The 22501-nt window shown below is 36.7% G+C and overlaps 2 protein-coding genes and 1 pseudogene across 2 annotated transcripts; all 3 read left to right on the top strand.

Moving 5' to 3' along the window:
* The first annotated feature begins 2002 nt into the window (after window positions 1–2002).
* On the top strand, window positions 2003–3796 carry LOC120211171 (abrin-a-like). The gene is made up of 2 exons (XM_039209779.1): window positions 2003–2944; window positions 3137–3796. Exons 1-2 carry the CDS (start codon window positions 2003–2005, stop codon window positions 3794–3796), a joined length of 1602 nt encoding a protein of 533 aa, XP_039065710.1.
* A 3873-nt stretch (window positions 3797–7669) lies between these two features.
* LOC120211161 lies at window positions 7670–11347 on the top strand (annotated as a pseudogene).
* A 1454-nt stretch (window positions 11348–12801) lies between these two features.
* LOC120211158 (transcription factor MYB106-like) lies at window positions 12802–13947 on the top strand. Its single transcript, XM_039209769.1, has 3 exons — window positions 12802–12937; window positions 13007–13136; window positions 13227–13947. The coding sequence occupies exons 1-3, from the start codon at window positions 12802–12804 to the stop codon at window positions 13945–13947; spliced, it is 987 nt and encodes a 328-aa protein (XP_039065700.1).
* Window positions 13948–22501: the final 8554 nt, after the last annotated feature.

Genomic DNA, 22501 nt, shown 5'->3' with positions numbered 1-22501 from the left:
GTCTTTCCTCAGGATGGCCTTCATCTTCAATTTTCACAATGAGAAATTTCTCACATTGAATTTTTCAATATCAAATTTCATTGCCATAGCTTCTTTTACGGATAGCTCCCACTATTTCACTATCGTGAATAGTTCTCTGGAACCTTCAAAGAATGGGTAATACCTTCTTACTTTCTTATGTTGGAGGATCCACCTTTTTGGTGGCAACCACAAAGACAATAAGCAGATATTACACACTTTAATCTAGCTCTGATATCAATTGTTGCAGAAGACGGCTATCGGATAGAGCAAAATCGCAACTGATAATTTGAGAAAATAAAAATGAAGATAAAAGAGACACAAAATTTACGTGGAAAACCCATGAATAATATAGGGTAAAAACCACGGGCAACGGTAGAAGAATTTCACTATGAGAAAATAGGAATTACAACTTCTCTCAATCGACCAAGGAGAAAACAATGATAATTCTCTCTTGATAAAAAGGAGAAAACAACTCTCAAGAAACTCTCTAAATTCTCTCTAGTATTGGAAGAAAGCTAGAATGCTTTGGGATGATTTTGAAGCTAAATGAGCTAGGGTATTTATAGTTGAAGCTTTAAGGACTAATTTGTAAATACCTTAAATTACAATGACTAAAATTGAGATTTTACCATTGTTAAAAAATCAACAAATGTTGCACCGAATGTTGAAAACAATTTCTGCATCCCAAGCTTTTTGACAATTGCCATTCAATACATTAATTGCATCGAAATGGCTTGACTTTCAACATAAAATCCCGTACAACGCCAAGTAAAACCAACGGGGTTATTAGTGAAAAGCACGCCAATATGAGAAGTAGAAATAGAACGCAACAAAACATCGTAAATTGGCTTCCAAGCCAAACATTGCCCCCTTGAGTCCCAAGGGATTCAAATTTCTATTTCATTTGAAAAACCACAAGACTTTCTTATTTTCTCCATACGTAATTTTGTAGTTTTGTCTCCATAAAGAAAATTATAGGTGGGTTAGTGTCAAACAGCAAATGCCGAAGACAGTGCACCGTTCGGGACATCCCCAAACGTTATAGTTTAAAAGTTTCGTTGTGACCGGTTCACTTGGGACTGCTATCGATTGAATAGTATTGCCAGAATCTAAAATGCTTTAATATTTTGATCTTCATATTACTAATCTCTTTAGTCAAAGTCTTATTACATGAACTAACAATAAATTAATTTCACTCGATAATTTATTAATTGTAGTTGGGCTCATTCACATGACTTATCTAACCATGAGACACGACTAATCTGATTTTGAATGTTAATTTATAGTATATTCTTTGTGTTAAAATATAAAATATTTTGATAATTTGATTACTAGAAGATAGATATGAATAAATGGACAGAAAAATTACAGATCAGTTGGATTTAATCCAAAATCGTTAACCTAATTTATGACCCCTTGTATATTTAACATTGTCTAACAACCTTTTGTTTTGTTATGATGCCTAACCACCTGTCTTTTAAATAAAAACTATTAACACCATTAATCTACTTCATCGAATAAGGTAAAAAATATTCAAAGACTTATAAATATATAGTAAACTCTAGTGTGAACTCTTAATCTGATTTTCTTTAGTACAACTATCGGCATATAATCTATTAATTGATTAATCCAGATTGGGTATTCTTAATCTGACTTTTTGAAGCATAGTGAGATTTTCTTTGGTACAACTATCCGCATATAATCTATTATTGATTAATGGTATTATTAATCTGACTTTTTGAAGCATAGTGAGAAAGTATATTATAGTGAAGCATGCATTGTCAATGTGACATTACCTCTGCACAAGAAGACAAGTATCGATTAGATATTTAATTAATGATGGGACCATCCTTCATTTGACTATGAAGTTGAATTATGAAGAAACAAAAATTGTTATTAAAGGCGTTCTCCTCCTCCTGGAAGCACGTCCAAATCCAAGCATTGTCAAACTCTCCATTTCCATTAAAACAATTGTCCTCAAATGAAGGTGTGGGTTGTGCTGGCAGTGGCAGTGCTATGGGGTTGTTCCATATCCCTGGCCCAACCTCCGACGGTCACATTCAATCTTAGGACTGCCACTAGGCTAACCTATAGGCTTTTTATAACTCAACTCAGAACTGAATTGTTCCGATATGGAAGCACTGACGGTGAAATCGCGTTATTACCTAACCGATCAAGAGGAGACATGGCGGAAACTAGTCCCCGTCGATATGTTTTGGTGCAACTCTTAGATGGGGACCAAAGCGTCACAATAGCTTTGGATGTCACCAGTGTGTATGTGTTGGGTTATCGACGAGGAAATGGAGCGAGGTCACACTTGTTTCCCGGTGTACCCGAAGCTGTACGAAATGTTGTGTTCCCAAACACTCAAGGACGGGCTCTTCCATTTACCGAACGTTATGGGTCACTAGAAGGAGCTGCAGGAGTGGATAGCAGAAGTCAAATCCCTCTGGGAATTGAAGAGCTACAGCATCATATTCGGAACATGAATGAGTACGAACCTGCTAGTCCACATGATCGTACAATCGCAAGAGCCATTTTAGTTTGCATCCAGATGATTTCGGAACCTGCGCGATTTAGATTCATCGAGGGGGAAATAGCTGAGGTGGCACAGCCTCTTCCGGATGGATCTTGTCCAGTGTTATATCCAGATGCTTTAATGAGGGCGTTTCAAAACAATTGGGACTCCATCTCCGAAAACGTCCAGTCTGCAATATATGGAGTCTTTCCAAGAGATGTCCGTTTAGTACTTGCTCCTGGAGAAGAACCAGTGATTTTCGACACGGTGGCATCCGTGCGTTTCATTGTTGCATTAATGCAAATAGTATGCCAAAACAGAAGAGCTAATCTTCAGATTTTGCAGATGCCAGCATCAATATCATCCTCTTCTTTGCCAGTCCTCCAAGAGGACGATGAAACTTGGGTAAAAGAGTTCGAGTTTTCCTCTACTTTGCCTATGGCTATGAGCTAACCCGGCCTCCGAGAGAACAATGACACTTGTGAGGTAGTGTTAGCTCCAACGTCGCACATCCTTGGACAAAATGGTCTTTGTGTTGACGTATACGGGGGAAGGTACCACGATGGAAACTCAATAATCTTATGGAAATGTGGACAGAATCAAACCAATCAATTGTGGACATTGAGATCAGAGGATAACACAATTCGATCCAACGGAAAATGCTTAACAACATATGGATACAGCTCCGGAAGCTACGTGATGATCTACGATTGTGACACGGCTGCCCCCGATGCCACCAAATGGGAAATCCGTAGCGATGGAGCTATAAGAAATCCTAAATCAGGGCTGGTCTTGACGGCAAGTAAAGACAGCACAGGAACGATCAATTTAGTTGTAGATTATAATACTAATGCTTCTAAGCAAGTTTTTTACGCCACCAAATATGCAATTTCACCGATGACCACCATCTTCAGTTACCAAGGACAGTGCTTGGTCGGTAGAGGAAGTCAGGTGCGGCTGGAAAAATGTGCTGGAAAGGATGCTGATGCTGAACAACAATGGGCAGTGTCCCCGGACGGAACCATCAGCCCTCGATCCAATCGAAATGAGTGTCTCAAGTTTGCAAATGCCGGTGGAGCATCGGTCAACCTAGCTACGTGCGATGGATGGATCGGAGAAAGATGGAGATTTCAAAATGATGGAACCATTTTGCATGTGGGTACTCAAAAGGTGCTGGATGTGGAAGATACAGAGGTTACCGTCAATGATCACAGCCAACAACGACCTAGCCAAACTTGGTTTCAGGGGAAATCATAAACAACCATATGTCAGCGTCTTTATATATGTTGAATAAAACAAATGTTGGATCCTGTAATCCAACACCATTTGTATACTCCTAAAAGCAAATGGATTTGCAGATACTTTAGCAAAGAGAGGTGTCGATCGAAATAGCTTATTTTATGTTATTGAGCAACCATATTGCTTAATAGCTTCCCCTAAAACCGCAGCCGAACCTCATCTTTAATCTCTCCAATCAAATCGTCCGCACTCCTTCGAGCCCCCCCAAGTACCCTTCTATTCCTTTCCTTCCATATACAGTTGATGTATGCTTCCATATACAGTTGATGTATGCACTTCAAGCAACCCTCATTCATTCATTAGTATCTTAACAAGTATCACAATTAGATTATGATTAATTATTCAGTTTGATAAATGATTTATAAATATTATTTTGGGTGAAGTACACAAACGGTCCCTCGGCTATAGAATGTTGTTTTGTTGAGTCATTGACTAGTAAAAATTACAAAATGGTCCTTCGATTATAGGACATTGCTTTGTTGAATCCTTTGACTATCAAAAGCTATAAAATAGTCACCCGACAATTCATATACTCCAAACTAACTTTTTTCTATTCAAAAACTGATGATCGTCTGAGTTGGACGTTAACATGCTGATCGAAATATGACAATAGTTTAAGATTTTAAGATCAAATTTTATCATATTCCGATCAGTATGTTAACGTCCTGTCAAGACTGTTGTCCAGAACGATGGAGATTTCAAAATGGTTCTACCATTTTGCATGTGAGTACCGGAAAGGTGCTGGATGTGCAATATTCAAAGGTTATGCTCGATGACTACGACCAACAACGACGTAGCCAGATTTGGACTCAGGGACAGCCATAAATAACCAGATTTGGTTTGAGGGGCAGCCATGACCATCCAAGCATATGTTAGCTTCTTTATATGTATGGAATGATTAAGTGTTGGATCCTGTAATCCAACACCATCTGTTACTCCAATGAAACACTTACTATTGCTCTCTTCATCTTCTTCCTACAATCAGCACTGGCCTTTGGGAATGGCTTTCTCAATTGCCTCTGTTTCCCAACAACACTATTACAGCTTCATAATCTATCGTGTTTGTCTTACTATTGTTAATTCTTCGCATCCACAAATTGTGTTTCATATTATATCACAATTCAGTACTTCACCAATATCGTCAAATCCAAAATATGCACACAATTGATTCAATCCAAAATATACTCCTCTTACTAAGATCACCAAAAAACATATCAACAAGTCGAGCATACTCGACACTATTACAGCATAATAACAAATAATAAACAGCATGTTGAGCTTCCTCCTATCTCTTCTCCCTTTATTTGTCATATTCGAGCAATGCACAATCTAACTAATTGAGCAATACAAATTCACATCACAAATTATATAATCATAGGAATCGAATGTTCATTCGTAGTCACCTTGAATTTAACTTTCGACAACAAACTCTGAACTTCTTATATCACCGAATTTTAGGCTGTGTCGTTTCTATCACTAAACATAAAAATCATACCACTAAAGTAAGAAGAAGAGCTGGATGAGGAGAACTCAGGGGAAGCATGGGAGCAACTGCATAGAACAAAACCAAGAAACTAGAACTACATGACTACAAATCAAATTACCTAATCCACCATAATCTATTTTCTTCCCCCAACCGCCGGTTCTAATGACCTCATCCATCAAACTCTTGAGGTTTTCTTTGACAAGATTCCAGCATTTATTTCATATTGTGGGATATCTAGCTTTCTTCTAGCAGCTAGTTGCAAGTATATGTTTGTGTAAGGTACATTTTATGTTTTCTTTTCATCGGTATAGAACTTTTCATTCAGACTCAAGTTCACTTTATTGACCCTCAGTTGCAGATGGGAAGGAATGAAGTAATTGCCGGAATGAATCTACTCAATCGACTATTGGAGTCTGTACAATTTGTGCATGAAATGGGACTGGCAGCTGGAAGATTCGTCCAAAGAAAGGTAAATTCTCCCGGTAGGTTGAATAGCCTAGTTCAAAGGATATGGACATCAATTGTTAAGACATAGCTAACACATTACTGGGCTTCAAGCCTTCAACTTGTGTGTTTATCAGTGTAGATAACCTTGCTAGATTAGCTTCAAGTTGTTGCTTTCGTTTTCTTGGCCTTAACTAGTATTAAGTTTGATTTTCATCGGTCACTCAATTTGATAGATGATTTATAAATAGGTAAATTACACAAATAGTCATCCGACTATATGATGTTGCTTTTTTGAGTCCATCAACTATTAAAAGTTATAAAACGGTCGCTCGACTATTTCATATATTCCAAACTCGTCATTTTTCGTTAAAAATTGACAATAATCTGAGTTGGATGTTAATATATTGACTATGATATGATAGTTGTTTGAGATTTTGGTGACATTCAAAGCCTTGAGAAACCATAATATGGGTTTCAGTACCGATACTATTAGAACAATATCAATACCCTTGAGGATTTTAAAAAATATGGGGATAAAATATCAAAGCGGTATTGATATTATTCTTCTCAGTACCGATACATATGAATAGGTATTGATACTCTATTATATCTTGGGAAATCTTGAAATTTTTTAATGCCATTTTGGTATCAGTACCAACCTTAGTATCAGTACTCGAGCATGTGCAGTATTGATACTCCATATTTAGTACCAATACTACATGGCTTGAAATGTTTAATAAAAATTAAATGATTAATCGCTGGTGATTGAGATTGACTTATTGCAGATTAGACAAATAAATAAATGTGTATAAAAGAGAAAAATAAGCTATTAAAGAATAATCAAATAAATTCATATTTATTTCGGGTGTCTCACATGAGAGTCCCGAAGGATTAGAGTGACTCAGATGAGAGCACCTAATCATATTTATTACGAGCAACTCACCCGAGAGCCTCTAAGAATCAGAATGACTCGCATGAGAGCATTTAATCATATTTATTTCGATTAACTCGCACGAGAGCTTTGAAAAATAAAGTGGAGACATTCAATAAATTAATTGCAGATAAATATGCGTGATATTCTCAACTATGTTAATTAACTTACAATGTATGATTTCTTTTGAATAAATGTTCATTAATGAGTTGTTGTAGCTCACTCTTTAAATTGTTCTTCCTCTCAGATTCGAAGTAGTTGATTTCAACTGTAGGAGCATCATCCCCATGGAATCCCAACCTCGCCTCACAAATTACAATACTAATTTCTTTTGTGAATTTAGCGCATAATGTTATCCTCAAATGAGTATAAGCAATTGGATGAGGCTATTAATAGATTAAAAATAAATTAATATAAGTACTATGTTCAAATAAAAAATAATAATCTAATTTTGTGAAGTATTGAAGGAACATATTCTAATAAAGTATGCATTGTGGATGTGCCATTGACTCTACACTAGAAGACAAGTATATGATAAGTTCTCTAATTAATGGAACAATTCTTCGTTTGACTATGAAGAAGTGGAATTATGAGTACCAAAAATTGTTATAAAAGTCGTTTTCCTCCTCTTGGAAGCACGTCCAAAACCAAGACTCTCCATTTCCATTAAATGAAGGTGTGGGTTGTGTTGGCAGTGGCAGTGTTATGGGGTTTCTGCATGCTACTCTCTCCAAATGTATCTGGAAAACGAGAAAATGCAAAAGAAAGAGTTTTAAAAGGATTTTGAGCTACATAACAAGAAGTAACTGTGTCCCTGTCATAACCCCACCCTTCCCTCAAAAGTCAAAACTATAACTTTATTGGAAAGAGAACTATTCAAACTCATCAAGATTCACCTCGGGAGAAATTTGAACTGCAGGAACAATGAAAATTGAATGGAGAAAGTGTTACCTCTCAGGATGCAAGTCCAGCTGATCTTGTTAAGGTGAGGATGCAAGTGGATGGCCGTCTTATAAGCCAGGGTCTTCAACCTAGATACAAAGGAGCATTTGATGCTTTTTAAAAAGATTGTGGCCGCGGAAGGTATTTGAGGTCGTTGGTTTTGCTGAATATTCATAGGGCATTTTTGGTGAAAATGGGGGAACTAGCTTGTTATGATCATGCAAAACGTCTTGTCATCAATAATCAGATAGCTGATGATAACATCTATGCACATGTTAGATGTTATGCACATGTTAGGAAATATACGAGTAATTTTCCTATAATCATATTAGTGAGAATGTAAAATAAAAGCGGAAAAATAATACCCGGAATTGATAACGGAGTTCAGCCAATTATGCCTACGTCTCCGGACTGCTACAGATCTTTTACTAAGAGAGAAAATTTACAGGTGTTTACAAAACACTCAATACTCACAAGAAAACTCTCTAGTATTGGGAGAAAGAAATGATTTTGGGATGATTTTGAAGCTAAATGAGCTAGGGTATTTATAGTTGAAGCTTAGGGACTAATCTTTGAAATACCCTAAAGTGCAATAACTAAAATTGCATTTTCCCCATTTTTATTTCAAACAAAGTTGGCTGCCTAATTTTCCAACAAAAATAGCAGCCCATGTGTTGTCATTTAGCAGCCCACGTGTTATTCATTTTCAACAATCTCCCACTTGAAAACTGATTTTAATCTGTCCTCACACCTCAATCAATGCAGCAGTATTTCTAGTTTTGTTATTCTAGCATGCTAACTGAAGCTGAACACAACTTTAGTTTGTCTGTGGTCACCGTCTTTGTCAACATGTCTGCCGGATTTTGAGCTCCACTAATCTTTTCAAGTTTTAAAATCCCATCTTCCAGAAGAGACCGGATAAAATGATATCGCAATTGTATGTGCTTCGTCCTAGAATGAAAAGACGAATTCTTTGCTAGATGGATAGCACTTTGACTGTCGCAATACAAGGCATTGTTTTCTTGTTTCTTGCCTAACTCTTCCAAGAAACTTTGGAGCCAGATCATCTCCTTGATGGCTTCTGTAATAACAACATATTCTGCTTCAGTTGTGGAGAGAGCAACTATCTTTTGTAGTTGAGAAACCCAACTCACTGCAGTTCCTCCTAGAGTATAGACATACCCTGTAGTGCTTCTTTTAATGTTGACATTTCCGGTTAAGTCAGCATCTACATAGCCTGTCAGTATCGTATCTCCACCTTTGAAACAAAGTCTTTGTTTGTAGTACCCCATAGATATCTGAGGATCCAATTTGACTGCTTCCTAGTGTACCTTTCCTGGATTATTCATGTACCTGCTAACAGCTCCCACTGCATGAGCAATATCTAGTCTAGTACAAACCATGGCATACATCAGACTTCCAATTATTAAGGCATACGATACCTTCACCATGTGTGCACGTTCTTCCTCCGTCTTTGGTGACTGTTCTTTAGAGAGTCTAAAATGAACACCTAAAGGTGTACTTACTAGTTTAGCATCTTGCATGTTGAACCTGGAGAATACTTTGTTGATGTACTCAGCCTGTGATAACATCAAAGTCCCCAACTTTGTGCCTCTCTTGATCCTCATCCCAAGAATCTGCTTTGCAGCGCCCAGATCTTTCATTGCAAACTGTTTCGACAATTTTTTCTTCAAGTTTATAATCTCTTGCATGTCTGAACCTGCAACGAGCATGTCAATAACGTACAACAATAAAATAATGAAGTTGTTTTCGAACCTCTTGATGTAGCAACAATGATCTGCTTGGCATCTGGTAAAACCACTGCTACTCATGAAACTATCGAACTTCTTGTACCACTGTCTAGGAGCTTGTTTTAAACCATACAAGCTCTTCTTCAACCTGCATACCAGGTTTTTCTTGTCTGCCTTTATGAAGCCTTATGGCTGTCTCATATAGATTTCTTCCTCCAAATCACCATGACGGAAAGTTGTCTTCACATCTAACTGCTCAAGATGTAGATTCTCTGCAGCTACAATTTTCAACACCAGTCTGATTGTAGACAATTTTACGACTGGAGAGAAAATTTCATTGTAGTCAATACATTCTTTTTGCTGAAAACCTTTGACAACCAATCTTGCTTTGTAGTGTTTGCTCCCATCGTGCTCTTCTTTGATCCTGTAAATCCACTTGTTAGGGAGCGCTTTCTTGCCTGGTGGTAATTCAGCTAATTCCCACGTCTGATTTGACATAAGCGAGTCCATCTCATCTTTCATGGAAGATTCCCACTTGACTGAATCCTCCACTTGCATTGCTTCATCATAGCACTCTGGTTCACCTTTGTCAATCAACAACAAGTAGTGCAAAGAAGGCGAATAATGTTGGGTTGGTTTAGGAATTCTGGAGAGCGTCTCAATTCTGGTGTGTCTGGTTCTTCTTAAACTGCTTCAGTACTGATCTGAACATCATTTTCAGAAATCTTCTCAAACTCAACAAATTCCTTTGTTTCAGCTTCACTCTTGGAGCTACTTGATTCTATGGTTGACATGTCTTTGTACATCACATTCTCATTGAAAATGTCATCTCTGCTTCTGATGATCTTCCGATTTTCATACTCCCAAAACCGGTAACCGAACTCATCACCATCATAACAAACAAAGACACATTTGTTGGACTTGGCGTCAAGTTTACTTCTTTTAGCAGAATTTATGTGTACATAAGAAATACAACCAAACACTCTTAAGTGTGAAAGGTATATTTCTTTCTTGCTCTAAAATTCCTCTGGTATTCCACCATCCAAGGGAACTGAGGGCCCACGGTTGATCAGGTAAGCTGCAGTGTTGATAGCTTCAGCCCATAGAAATTTGGGCAATCCGGCATGTATCCTCATGCTTCTGGCACGTTCATTCAGAGCTCTGTTCATGCACTCTGCTACACCATTCTGCTACGGTGTCATGGGAACTGTTGTCTCCATCTTGATCCCATTGTTTGCGCAGAAATCTCTGAATCTCCTATTTCTGTACTCTCCTCCATTATCAAACCTCAAATTTAGAGAATATAATTACAGTGGCAGATGCTGATGTAAAATCAAACCTATGGCACCAAAGGCTTGACCATATGAGCGAGAAAGGGATGAAGACACTTTTGTCAAAAGGGAAGCTGTCGGATCTAAAGAATGTAGATGTCGGACTATGCGAGGATTGCATCTTTGGCAAACAAAAGAAAGTCAGTTTTGCAAAGATTGGCAAGACACCCAAGGCAGAAAAATTAGAGTTGATTCATACTGATGTATGGAGACCATCTTCAGTTTCATCTCTTGCAAGCTCACTATATTATGTCACCTGCATCGATGATTCAACAAGGAAGGTATGGGTTTATTTTCTGAAGAAGAAATCAGAAGTCTTTGATACCTTCAGATATGCACATACATTGGCATCAATCATGTCGGGTCTCGCCGCTACAACCTTGAATTGTCCAGCTGATGTTGTGAAGACAAGAATGATGAATCAAGCAGTCGGTAAGGAAGGGAATCTCATGCATGCACAAGAGTTCTGTGTGATTGTTTGATGAAGACGGTGAATATCGAAGGATTAACAGCATTGTGGAAAGGTTTCTTTCCTACCTGAGCAAGGCTTGGTCCTTGGCAATTTGTGTTTTGGGTCTCTTATGAGAAGTTACGCAAATTTCGGGGCTTTCTTCCTTCTGAATAATTGACCTGATCAGGCTTCAGATGCCAATATGAATTACAAGCTAACGGCTTCTTTGATATATACTTGAATACCAGCATGGGAAGGAAGGTCTTAAAAAGCCGGTTTCCCTTTCCTAGCGGCCATGGCTATGTAATCCCCAGGTGCAACAGAGTAAGTCCATTTGAGCTTACGTTTCCTAATAAGCACTCACTGCTATTTGTAAAAATGCAATATCTAGACACAACTTTGCTTATTGTTAAATATATTCATGCTTTCTATAAAAAAAATTTAATATATTCATGTTTGATTTATAGCATCGAACGCTCCAATTATGCAATCGATCTCTACCACTGCGGTCTTCTTCCGACATAGTTTTTATGCATCTTTTCCATATAAGGTTAACCCTGTTTCGGTTTGCAGCTGTGAATGGTGGTGCCATGGTGTCGAGGCCTTGGCCCTTGACGGTAAGTGCCAGATCAGTTTTCGGTTTTCTAGTGCAATAGGCTCCATTTCTTACTAGAATCAAGCATGTGTTGTGACTAGCTCCATACCAGTGTAGTTAATACATGCTGTGTGGCGTGAAATATACATGTGATATTAGTTTATGCAAAATATAAATACATGATATGATTCATTTTTATATTAAATTTTGGCTTTAATTTGACTCCCTAGCTATACCCCCACTTGAGCTATAAGATGATAAGAATTAGTTATGTCATACATTAAGTTTCCACCCACAATGATTCTTGGGAAAAAATTAGGTGAGATTTAATTATTATTGGTGTGAAGATATATATTTTTTGTTCAGGCTTTAAGATGCTAAGATGAGCATTTTAAAATGACAAATTCTATTAGTGTTAATTATGATTATAAGTTTTGTTAAACTTTAAAAACATTTTAAAAAGAAAATCTAAGTTTTTAATATAATTTTATGTACTGTCAACGACTAAAATTATAACATATTATTAAAAATAAGTTTAAAAAATTGGTTTTAATTTTTTTTTATTAATTTGAGATAAGTACAAGACATCATATGTTCATAGATGATTATTAATTATTTGACAATGAACGTTTACGCATCTTGCATTCTTATGTGCTTGAATTTGAAACATAAAAAAATAACAACTCTTTTACAACTCTTTTACAACTGAGGTCGCTTAGTTCGTGCTTCAAAAATAATTTCACCAAAGGCAGAGCAGCTTAGTTCGTGCTTCAAAAATAATTTCACTGAAGGCAGAGCCGCAGAGGGACCATTTCAAGTCGAGGAAGATTGGGTATTGTCCACCCTGTTTTTGACACGATCTGTCCGATTATATCTGGTATTAAGTGCTACAATCTAACCCTTCACCATATCCATTATTTCAGTTTAAATAAACTTACCTTTCACGACCCATGCATGGCCAAAACTTACCAAACCAGGCATAAAATCAAGCACATCTCCGACTTTATTTCCACTCAGATTGTTTTGATAATGGGTCGCTCTACTTTATGCTATGAAAAGGAAGGGTTGAAAAGAGGTCCCTGGACCACCGAAGAAGACCAAAAGCTGACCGCTTATATTCAACAGCATGGCCATGGCAGCTGGAGTTCCTTGCCGGAGAAAGCAGGTGGTTTATTTATGATTGATTGATCAACTCCATGAGCTTATGTTTTACGTTTACTTGTTTTTGTTTCAGGTTTGAAGAGATGCGGGAAGAGTTGTAGATTGAGATGGATAAACTATTTACGACCTGATATCAAGAGAGGAAAGTTCAGTTTACGTGAAGAACAAACCATTATCCAGCTCCATGCTTTTCTTGGCAACAGGTGATCACTAAGATCCGTCGTGTTGATTTGTTCGATCTTCTTAAAAAAATGGAGCTTTGAATCGTTTTTCTTTTTTATATGTAATTTTAGATGGTCGGCTATAGCGGTTCATTTGCCCAAGAGGACTGATAACGAGATCAAGAATCATTGGAATACTCATCTGAAGAAGAGGCTAATCAAGATGGGGATCGATCCCATGACCCACAAGCCCCGAATCGATGCACTTGGCTCGTCTGGCCACGAATGTCGCGACTCAAATCTAAACCATATGGGTCAGTGGGAAAGAGCTCGCCTCGAAGCAGAAGCGAGGGCAGCGGGCCGCAATTCGTCGAACAAGCAAGCCTTCCCAGTCCAAATCCAACCGAAGATCCACCCGGGGACTGATCCTTTACCTCTAAATCCGAGACCGAAGTGCATCGATGTGCTCAAAGCATGGCAAGCTATAGTTACCGGCATGTTTAACTTCCCTACGTCGATATCGAACTCCCCTAATGCTTCGGTTCAAGTTCCGGCATTCGAAACTGCTGCATACCCCAATGCAGACAATCGTTTATACACATGCAATGAATTGGTTTACATGGGTCAGATGCAAGAACTAGAAGACTGGATGGATGAGCCTACGTCCTCGATGACGGCGTTAACGCAATACGCAACGGAGAACGCATGGTTCGTCGATAGTGTAGTGGCGGCTGCGGATTTTAACGAGGGTTCATCTGAACCGGATACTTTGATAGGTATTCCAGTTTCATTTTCATGCATGGAAGTTGAGGCATCAAATGGAAGCTGCCCAATAGCCGATATGTTTGAGTAATATCACTTTGAATCGAAAATAGTTTATGCATGCAATTCAGTGATTAACCATTTCGAACATTGATGCATGTGATGAATAATTTTTTTTATCCCAAAGCTTTTTATTGGAACATTATTAAATTCATACAAAACAAAATTATTATCCGATACAAGATGTTAGAAGAGACAAAAGAGTATCTGTGCATACTGCATACTGAACAATAATTAATAAATAGAAGGCAGTACTGACACAATTTCATTCAGCAGTCATGACAATTTATTTTACTACAATGAAAAAGGAATGGAAATTTTATTAAGGAAATATAAGAAAAAGGGTAAATTACACTGTTACTCACTATATTATACTCTCTCTCTTATTTTCTTCACCCAACTTTCAATTTGATCACTAAACTTTACAATCGAATCATTTTGCTCACTCGATCGTTTTCTCTCTAACCGCTGATGACATGTCAATTTTATTATTATTTAATATAAAATAATTATAAAATAAAATAAAAACAGAAGGTGATCATACCACCACCGGCCACTGTCGACCGCCGTAGATGGTGGTCGTTTGGTCTTAAAATTGGGATGGGTCGTTTCGCCTCGACACCTTGAGTCCGAATACGACCTCCATTTTGTTGGAATCTACTCCGAAGTCCACAAATTTGAGATTGAAAGTGAGGAAACCAAAACGTTTCAGTCCGGATATTTTCCGGTAAAACAACACCAGATTCAGACTCAGGGGGTCGAGACGAATCGACCCATGAAACTTGGGACCAAACGACCATCATCTATGGCAGTCGACGGTGGCCGAAATGAAAATGACATGGGGTCGAATGAGAGAAAATGAAGAAGAGAAGGAAAAAGGTAAATTACACCATGAGTCACTGAACTTTACTCTCTCTCCTATTTTACTCATTGAAACGACGTTTTGGAATATATTTGAGTTTTTAAAGCGATATCGTTTTGATGCTTGTGTCACGTCATAATGTCATTAAATAGTTAACGGTAGAGTGAGCAAAATGATTGAATCTGTAAAGTTCAGTGAGCAAATTGATCAAATTGAAAGTTGGGTGATAAAAATAGGAGAGAGAGTAAAGTTTAGTGAGGAACGATGTAATTTACCCTAAGAAAAATATTGATAGGAATAAAGAGGTTACAAAGATTGTAGGTGATTTATTCTTTTTGGTTCCACTTGTCGGATTTATATATCGACTCTTCATGTGTTTTGGTGTCAGTCCTGAGACTATAATTATTATTTGTCAATCAACAGAGTAAATAAATGCAGTGTTTTGAAAATCGGACTGGACCGCCAGTTTAACCGGGAACCGTTACCTAGTCCGGTTCAATCTACACCGGTTGAACCGCTACTAGTGAACCGGCCAGAACCGCTGAACCGGATCGGCTGAAAACCGAAAAAAGGGGGAAAAAACTGCTAATTTTTTTTTTTAAATTAAACCAAACGACGTCGTTTGTTAAAAGAGCCAAGTCAAACTCGAGTATTGCCGAGCTCGACTCGAACTTGAAAACTTTAAAAGTAAGCTCAACTCGACTCAAACTCACAAGCTAAAAATTATCAAGTTCAACTCGAACTCGAAATATAATATTGAAACTTGAACTCGAAAAGGCTTGAACTCAAAAAAAATTAGAAGCTCGATTGAAGCCTAAAATTTGAGCTTGATTGAAGTGAAAGAATAGTTTACTCAATGCTCACCAAAAGACTCTATGATTTTGAATGTCAAATTACCTCTATTATTTATAGAAGTTAGTTGGGATGCTCTTCTATGTTTCTTAGCCATGTGAGATTGTTTTTTTAAAAAATTAAACCAAACAATATCATTTTGTTATGAGTTTTTTAGCCCCAAATTTATTTTTTAATTATAGTTATATAATTATATTTATTATTTAATATGTTTTACCTTAAATATTATGTTGTAGTTAATTTGAATCATTTTGTTTCACTTGATTTTATGGTTTTTAACTTATATATGTTATGACTTGCTTTGAATATGACTTGTGATATAAAACTTATTTTTTATTAAATATTTTTGGTATTTTTATTTAATTTTTTAAATAATTATAACGTCGTCCAGTTCTTTCGATCTATCGGACCGATTCGATCGGTTGAACCAGTGAACCGATAACATGACTGATTCACTAACCGGTCCGGTTCTGAAAACCATGAATAAATGCGGCTATCAATCAGTAAATTTTCTTGAACAGTTTTCTTAGATTTGTCATGAACAGTTTTCTTAGATTTATCAATAGTCTCTATAATAGGTGATAACTGACCAAAAGATATATCAGTTAACGGTATAACGTAGTTAAAAATTTCACTATATGAAAATTTTATATTTGAGATATAATAAAATTGTACGACAAATCAAGTGAGGAAAGGATATTATAGTCGCAGTAATATATGTACGACGGAGTAAATAATTTTGAAGTTAGATTTGGTGTAGGGTCTATTTGTGTCACAGTGGTACGGGTTAATTGTAGCAGCTGCTATGATTTCAGGCGAGTCATATGATCAAGACAACAGATGCATACCTTTCAATTTTTTCATTAATGCACCTTATGATACTTAAAGCCCCTACTATAGATCGGTCCCCCTCTTTTCCAACAGACATTTTAATCACGTTTTTCTTTTAAAAAATTTCTTTTTCTTTTTACAAGGGTTAACTATATAGATAGTCTCCTATATTTTCGGTTTACCGACTACTAATATAAAAATTGAAGAGGAATAGTCCCTAACGCTATCTATATGTTTGATTTTAGTTCCTAACATTAGCTATCCGTTCAATTCCAATCCCTCACTCGTTAACCTCTATTTGATTTTAGTCCCTCAACCATATTAGGGGTTTAAAAAAAATGGGGTTAATGAAAATTAATGGTCGATGCACTAAAATTGAACATATCAATAACATTAGGGATCATTTCTTCTTAATTTTTAAATTGGTGACTAAAATGGTCAAACTCTAAACAAAATGGACTATATGCATAGTTTACCCCTTTTATAATTATATAAGCTCCAACTTTCACGATTTAGTTAGCACTCGTTCAGGGCGCTCTTGCTCAGGGTTTAAAATTAAAAATTTAAATATAATTAAAATGATAAATTAATTATTTATTTTATTTTTGTTTTGGTCATCTAATAAATATATTTTTTTAAAATTAAACTTAACGTTAAGTTTTGTTTATTTATTGTTACTCACCATTAAAAAGTTAACAGTGATACTGATGCGACAATTTTAAATTATTTTTTATTTTCCACTTAATTACTCTTTTATTGTTTTTTTACAAGATGCATAAAGTTAAAATCTAATGTGTCACCACCCTATGAAATAAAGTCAACAAATTTGTGCATAGCCTGAGAATTGAGCCCGCACACTCTTGGAGAAGAGAAAAATGCATGGACACTTGCCTAAGCAAGGTAATTGAAACTTATTCACCACAAAATATATTTAATTTATACTCCATTACCACCACAAAACAAGATATTTTAATTAAAACTATGACTCAAACTTAAGACTTCTCCCTAAGAAAAAAAATATTAAATCATTAAAATAAACATTATTTTTTAACTTCATAAATTCTCTATTAATTTAATATTAATTAAATAAATATAAATTTTAGGTATGATTTTGTAAAAATTAAAAGTTTAGTTTCTAAAACGTATTAAAAGTAAAATTTTAGGTACTAAATGCGTAGTTTACCCTATTTTTTTTAGATAAAATGTGTAAATTATATCCAAAGAAAAATACAACCCAAAAATATCAATAAAAACCAAATACTAAACTCCTACTACCCCAATTTATACAAAGTTGGGAGCTTAGCCTCTCTCTATATTTGCCATAAACATTAGCTTGAATCGTCTCCCTAATGGAACTCACAATTACATCACTTGTCGAACTCAAATTCCTAAAGAATCTATTATTTCTTTCCCTCCAAACAAAATAGATGAAAGCGTTCTAAGCCAATCTAAAAATGGTGACACTGACGAGCTTACCCCGAGCATGAGCACAAGCCTAGGCGACCTCACCCTCCCAATGCAGCATCGAGCGATGAATGCCGCTAGTGGCCAAAAATAATTCTCCAAATCTCAACCGAGAATGAGCACCCAAAGAAAATATGGGACCCAGTCTCGTCCGCAACATTACACAACACACAAACGCTCCCAACCTTTAATACCCATACGGTCGAGTCTATCACGAGTAGACAGACAATCAAGCAGGGCCTACCAAACGATGACAGAGTGTCTGGAAACATGCAACGTAAACCGGATCAATCGCTACCATGACACCCTTTCCTTTTTGGACCGAATCTCACGCATCAACCCCCCCCCCCAAAGCCTCAAAGACAATAGCTGCCTCCCCTCTATGGGAAAAGATTTTCCTCAAATTCCAGCTCAAGATAGTAAATTGGTAATTGGTATGTTGAGCATATAACTCATACATGAAATAACTGTATTTATGAATATAGAATCAATGTGGGGTTTGGAGTAGCATAATTCAAATCTGGGTTCACCGCTATTGAAAGTGGATTAGATCTAGGGCTCAATTGCAATTGGACCGGAGCTGACCGAGGGTTTGAAAGTTCAAGCCTTTTTTGACCCTAAACCAACACTCCATTTCTATATGATCCAAATTATGTGTGGCAGAATACAACCCCAGCCCGGTATAGTTTGTGTTTAAATTTAATGTTTTTTTTATATATTTAAGAGTTTATAAACAATTTAAGTATTATATAAAAATAAATAAATTATAAATTTATTTCAATTTGTTAAAGTTTATAATTTGAATTTCGTTTGATGCAATTCAAAAAATTTATAGCGTGACTTACTCGGTAAAAAAATAAAATTGAGAGAAAACAAGGATTTATGGTGGGGTATGAGTAGTTCAGGTATTATATAAAAAACTAAAAATTATCAGAGGTCCTTCTACTTTTGAAAATAATCAATGCGGTTCTCGTATTATTTTTTCTCTTTATGTGGTCCTTTAACTCATAAAATAAATCAATTGTGACCTTTTGACCAACGTTTTTCTTTTGACCGTTATGATTCTGACATGGCAGTTCACGGTACTTATGTGGTGATCCACGGTATTGACGTAACCGTCCATCTGCCATGTTTGAGTTACCAATTTAGCATATCTGTCATATTATCTGCGATAACTATCCAAAAGAGTTATCTTTTAAGATCTTTTTATCTAGGTTAAGCTTAAACTTTAGCATTAATAGTATCATATTAGGATCACTTTAGGTTTATTTTATTATATTTTACATTTTATGCACATTGGGAGTGGGTTTATATCTTTTGGGTTATTATATGATATTTTGCTGTAATTTGATACACTGATGTTGTAACATTATTGATGTTGTAGACGTTCTTGTGCACTGATGTTGTATTGGATTGTTGAGTCGAATCTGCAGTAACTGATGACTCAACAGACAATTTTAATTTTTTTGAAATCAGACAACTATCCAATACATCTGATACCTATTGGTAGATGATTTGACCTTTGGGATTACAAATAAGGCCTCTTCACACTTTTCACACCTTTCTTCAAACTTTCTTTATTTTCATTTTATTTTCTTTTTTCCTCCACAGGCTATTGAGGTTTAAATTTGTCAGAGAGTGTAGCGGCAGCTGGAGCAGCAACACCGTTGTAGCAATGAACACCATTTGGGGTTTAAGCTTTCTATAGTGCTTTTACTTAAATGAGGGAAGAACTTTGTTAAGTTTGAATGATTTATTTTTATGTTGTTGTTTGGATTCGAACCTAAGGTGTTTGATGAAATGTTTGTTTTATTATCTTTGCTTGAAATGATACTTTTATGTGATGGAACTTCATTTGATATTTTGAGAAATAGATATATCTTTATGTATGTCAATCTTGGTTATTTTTAGAGATGGAAATCACTGAGGTTGCATGCTACTTATATACTGTTGAAATTCGGGTTAATTTCTACAATAACAGATTCACCTTGAAACTATTATCTAGGTGACTAGTGTGAAAACGATTGTACTAAAAATCACCCCAAGGTAGATTCCCAGGAAAGAGGAGGGGTCACAATGGTCCCTCTTAAAACCCACTTTCCTTAGACAGAACTACCAAGACAAGTAATTTTAATAGGACAATAATTGACAACAACTATACCCGATAATAGCTATTAAATAGACATAAAAGAGAACACCAAAATATTTCACTAATAGAGGAAATATTACAAAGAGAGAAAGAATACAAATAGCCTTTAAAATAGAAGAAGGCTTATATTTGTGGGATGATTAACTAAGGAGGAGAGGCTTTATTTATAACAAAAGAATTTCCCCTCCTCCTTATACACAACCAATGTGGGACTTTTGCCAAAAACCAACAAATCTCCACCTTGGCAAATTCCACACACATCTCAAAAAAAACAACAACTTTGAATCCATCTGGCTGAGTCATGTAGATTTCCTCATCCAAGTCTCCATGTAAAAATGCAGTTTTTACATCCATCTGAACTAGTTCCAAATCCAACTGCGCTACCAAAGCCAACAAAATTCTGATGGAGGAATGTTTTACAACTGGAGAAAATACTTCATTATAATCAACTCCCTCCGTTTGAGTGTAGCCTTTAGCCACCAATCTTGCTTTGTAGCGGATGTTATTCTTGTCAGGAAATCCATCTTTCTTTGCATATACCCACTTGCACCCAATTGCCTTCTTTCCCTTCGGAATACTAGCTAGTTTCCACGTCTGATTCTTTTGAAGGGATTGCATTTCTTCATTCATGGTAATCCTCCACTTTTTATGTTCTAAACTTTGAACTGCTTTATTAAAAGTGGCAGGAACGTCATCAATTGCAATTGGTGATGCAAAAGAGACCATATCAGCATAACGAGCAGGTTGTCTAATGGTCCTCTTTCCCTTTCTGAGTGCAATTGATTCATGTTGCTGTGGAGGTTCTTGGGTCTGAACCTCTTCTTCATCTGACTCTTCTTCTACCATAGAGTCAACATCATTTTCTTTACTGTTGGGACAAATTTGCTTCCTTCAAACTCCACCTTTTTGGGAGTTCCATCTGTCTGCTTCAATTTTTCTGAAGTCACATTTCTCAACATGGTAGATTCATCAAAGGTAACATCCCTGCTGAAGATTATTTTCTTTGTTTCTGGACACCAAAGACGATAGCCTTTCACACCAGAGGTGATCCCCATAAAAATCGCCTTCTTTGCTCTTGGATCCAGCTTTGACTCCTTAACATGGTAGTATGCAGTAGAACCAAACACATGTAAGGAATCATAATCTGTAGCAGGTACTCCAAACCATTTCTCTAATGGTGTTTTACCACCAATAGCAGTCAATGGTAAGCGGTTGACAAGGTGACAAGCATAGACCAAAGCCTCAGCCCAAAATTCTTTGCCTAACCCAGCATTAGACAACATACACCGAACCTTCTCCACTAATGTCCGGTTCATACACTCTGCCACTCCATTCTGTTGTGGTGTACCTCTGACAGTGAAGTGCCTAACAACCTTCCTCTTCACAGACTTTCAGAAATGGATCATTTTTGTACTCTCCACCATTGTCTGTACGGAGACGTTTGATTTTTCTGCCTGTTTGAGTCTCCATCATCTTTTTCCATTAAGGAAAAATCCTAGCACCATCCTTTGTCTTCATTGGATACACCCAAACTCTCCGGGAAAAATCATCAACAAAGGTGACATAATAGTGTGTTCCTCCCAATGAAGTTGTCTTGGAAGGCCCCATACATCTGAATGAACATAATCCAAAATACCTTTAGTATCATGGATTGCTGTTCCAAATTTCACCCTCTCTTCCCTTTGATGCAATGCTCACAAAAAGCTAATTTGCAAGCCCGAGCACCCTTCAATAATCCTTGATCTATCAGTAATTTCAAGGATTTTTCACCAACATGCCCCAAGCGCATATGCCATAACCTGGTTGCTTCTGACTCCAGTTCATCAGTAGAAGCTGCCACTGATGCTGTCCCAACAATTGTACTACCCAGAAAGTAATACACATTTTTCTTTTTCGGATTCCCATATCACCAGTGCACCAGAGATAATCCTCATAATCCCATCTTTTCCCCACTTCTAACCTTTGACTCTAAGGTTCCCACAGAGATGAGATTTCTCATTAAATCTGGTACATAATGGACTCCTGTTAAGGTTTTGATTGATCTATCCTGATTCCTCAAGCGAATTGAACCAATCCCAAGTGTCAAGAGGGGAATTATGCTGTGTAGATAATTCCACCTTTTAGTTCTTTAAAATCAAAGAACCATTCTCTATTGGGGGTCATATGGTGGCTACAAGCTGAATCTAACAGCCATGAACTGGAACAGCTGGTTGATGGCGTAGCAGCGAATGCGAAATCTGAATCTCCATCATCATACTCGACCATTTGATTCTGAGACAGCCTTCCCCCTTTCAGGTTTGCCTTTATTCTTTAGCCTGGGACATTCTTTCTTCCAGTGCCCTTTTTCTCGACAAAAGGCACATTCATCTTTGCTCAATCTGGACTTTGACTTCGATCTCCCTCTCTTCTTTAGTCGCTTGGAACGGC

The sequence above is a fragment of the Hibiscus syriacus genome, unplaced genomic scaffold, assembly GCF_006381635.1.
Source record: "Hibiscus syriacus cultivar Baekdansim isolate YM2019G1 unplaced genomic scaffold, ASM638163v2 tig00109960_pilon, whole genome shotgun sequence".
Lineage (NCBI taxonomy): Eukaryota > Viridiplantae > Streptophyta > Magnoliopsida > Malvales > Malvaceae > Hibiscus > Hibiscus syriacus.
This window is presented reverse-complemented; position numbering and strand designations above follow the sequence as displayed.

Excerpts from the sequence above, each read along its gene's own strand:
- LOC120211158 (XM_039209769.1), top strand. The coding sequence starts at position 12,802 with ATGGGTCGCTCTACTTTATGCTATGAAAAGGAAGGGTTGAAAAGAGGT. Across the intron at positions 12,938-13,006 it reads TTCCTTGCCGGAGAAAGCAG|GTTTGAAGAGATGCGGGAAG; the intron begins GTGGTTTATTTA and ends TTTTTGTTTCAG. Across the intron at positions 13,137-13,226 it reads CATGCTTTTCTTGGCAACAG|ATGGTCGGCTATAGCGGTTC; the intron begins GTGATCACTAAG and ends ATGTAATTTTAG.
- LOC120211171 (XM_039209779.1), top strand. The coding sequence starts at position 2,003 with ATGAAGGTGTGGGTTGTGCTGGCAGTGGCAGTGCTATGGGGTTGTTCC. Across the intron at positions 2,945-3,136 it reads AAGAGGACGATGAAACTTGG|AATCAAACCAATCAATTGTG; the intron begins GTAAAAGAGTTC and ends AAATGTGGACAG.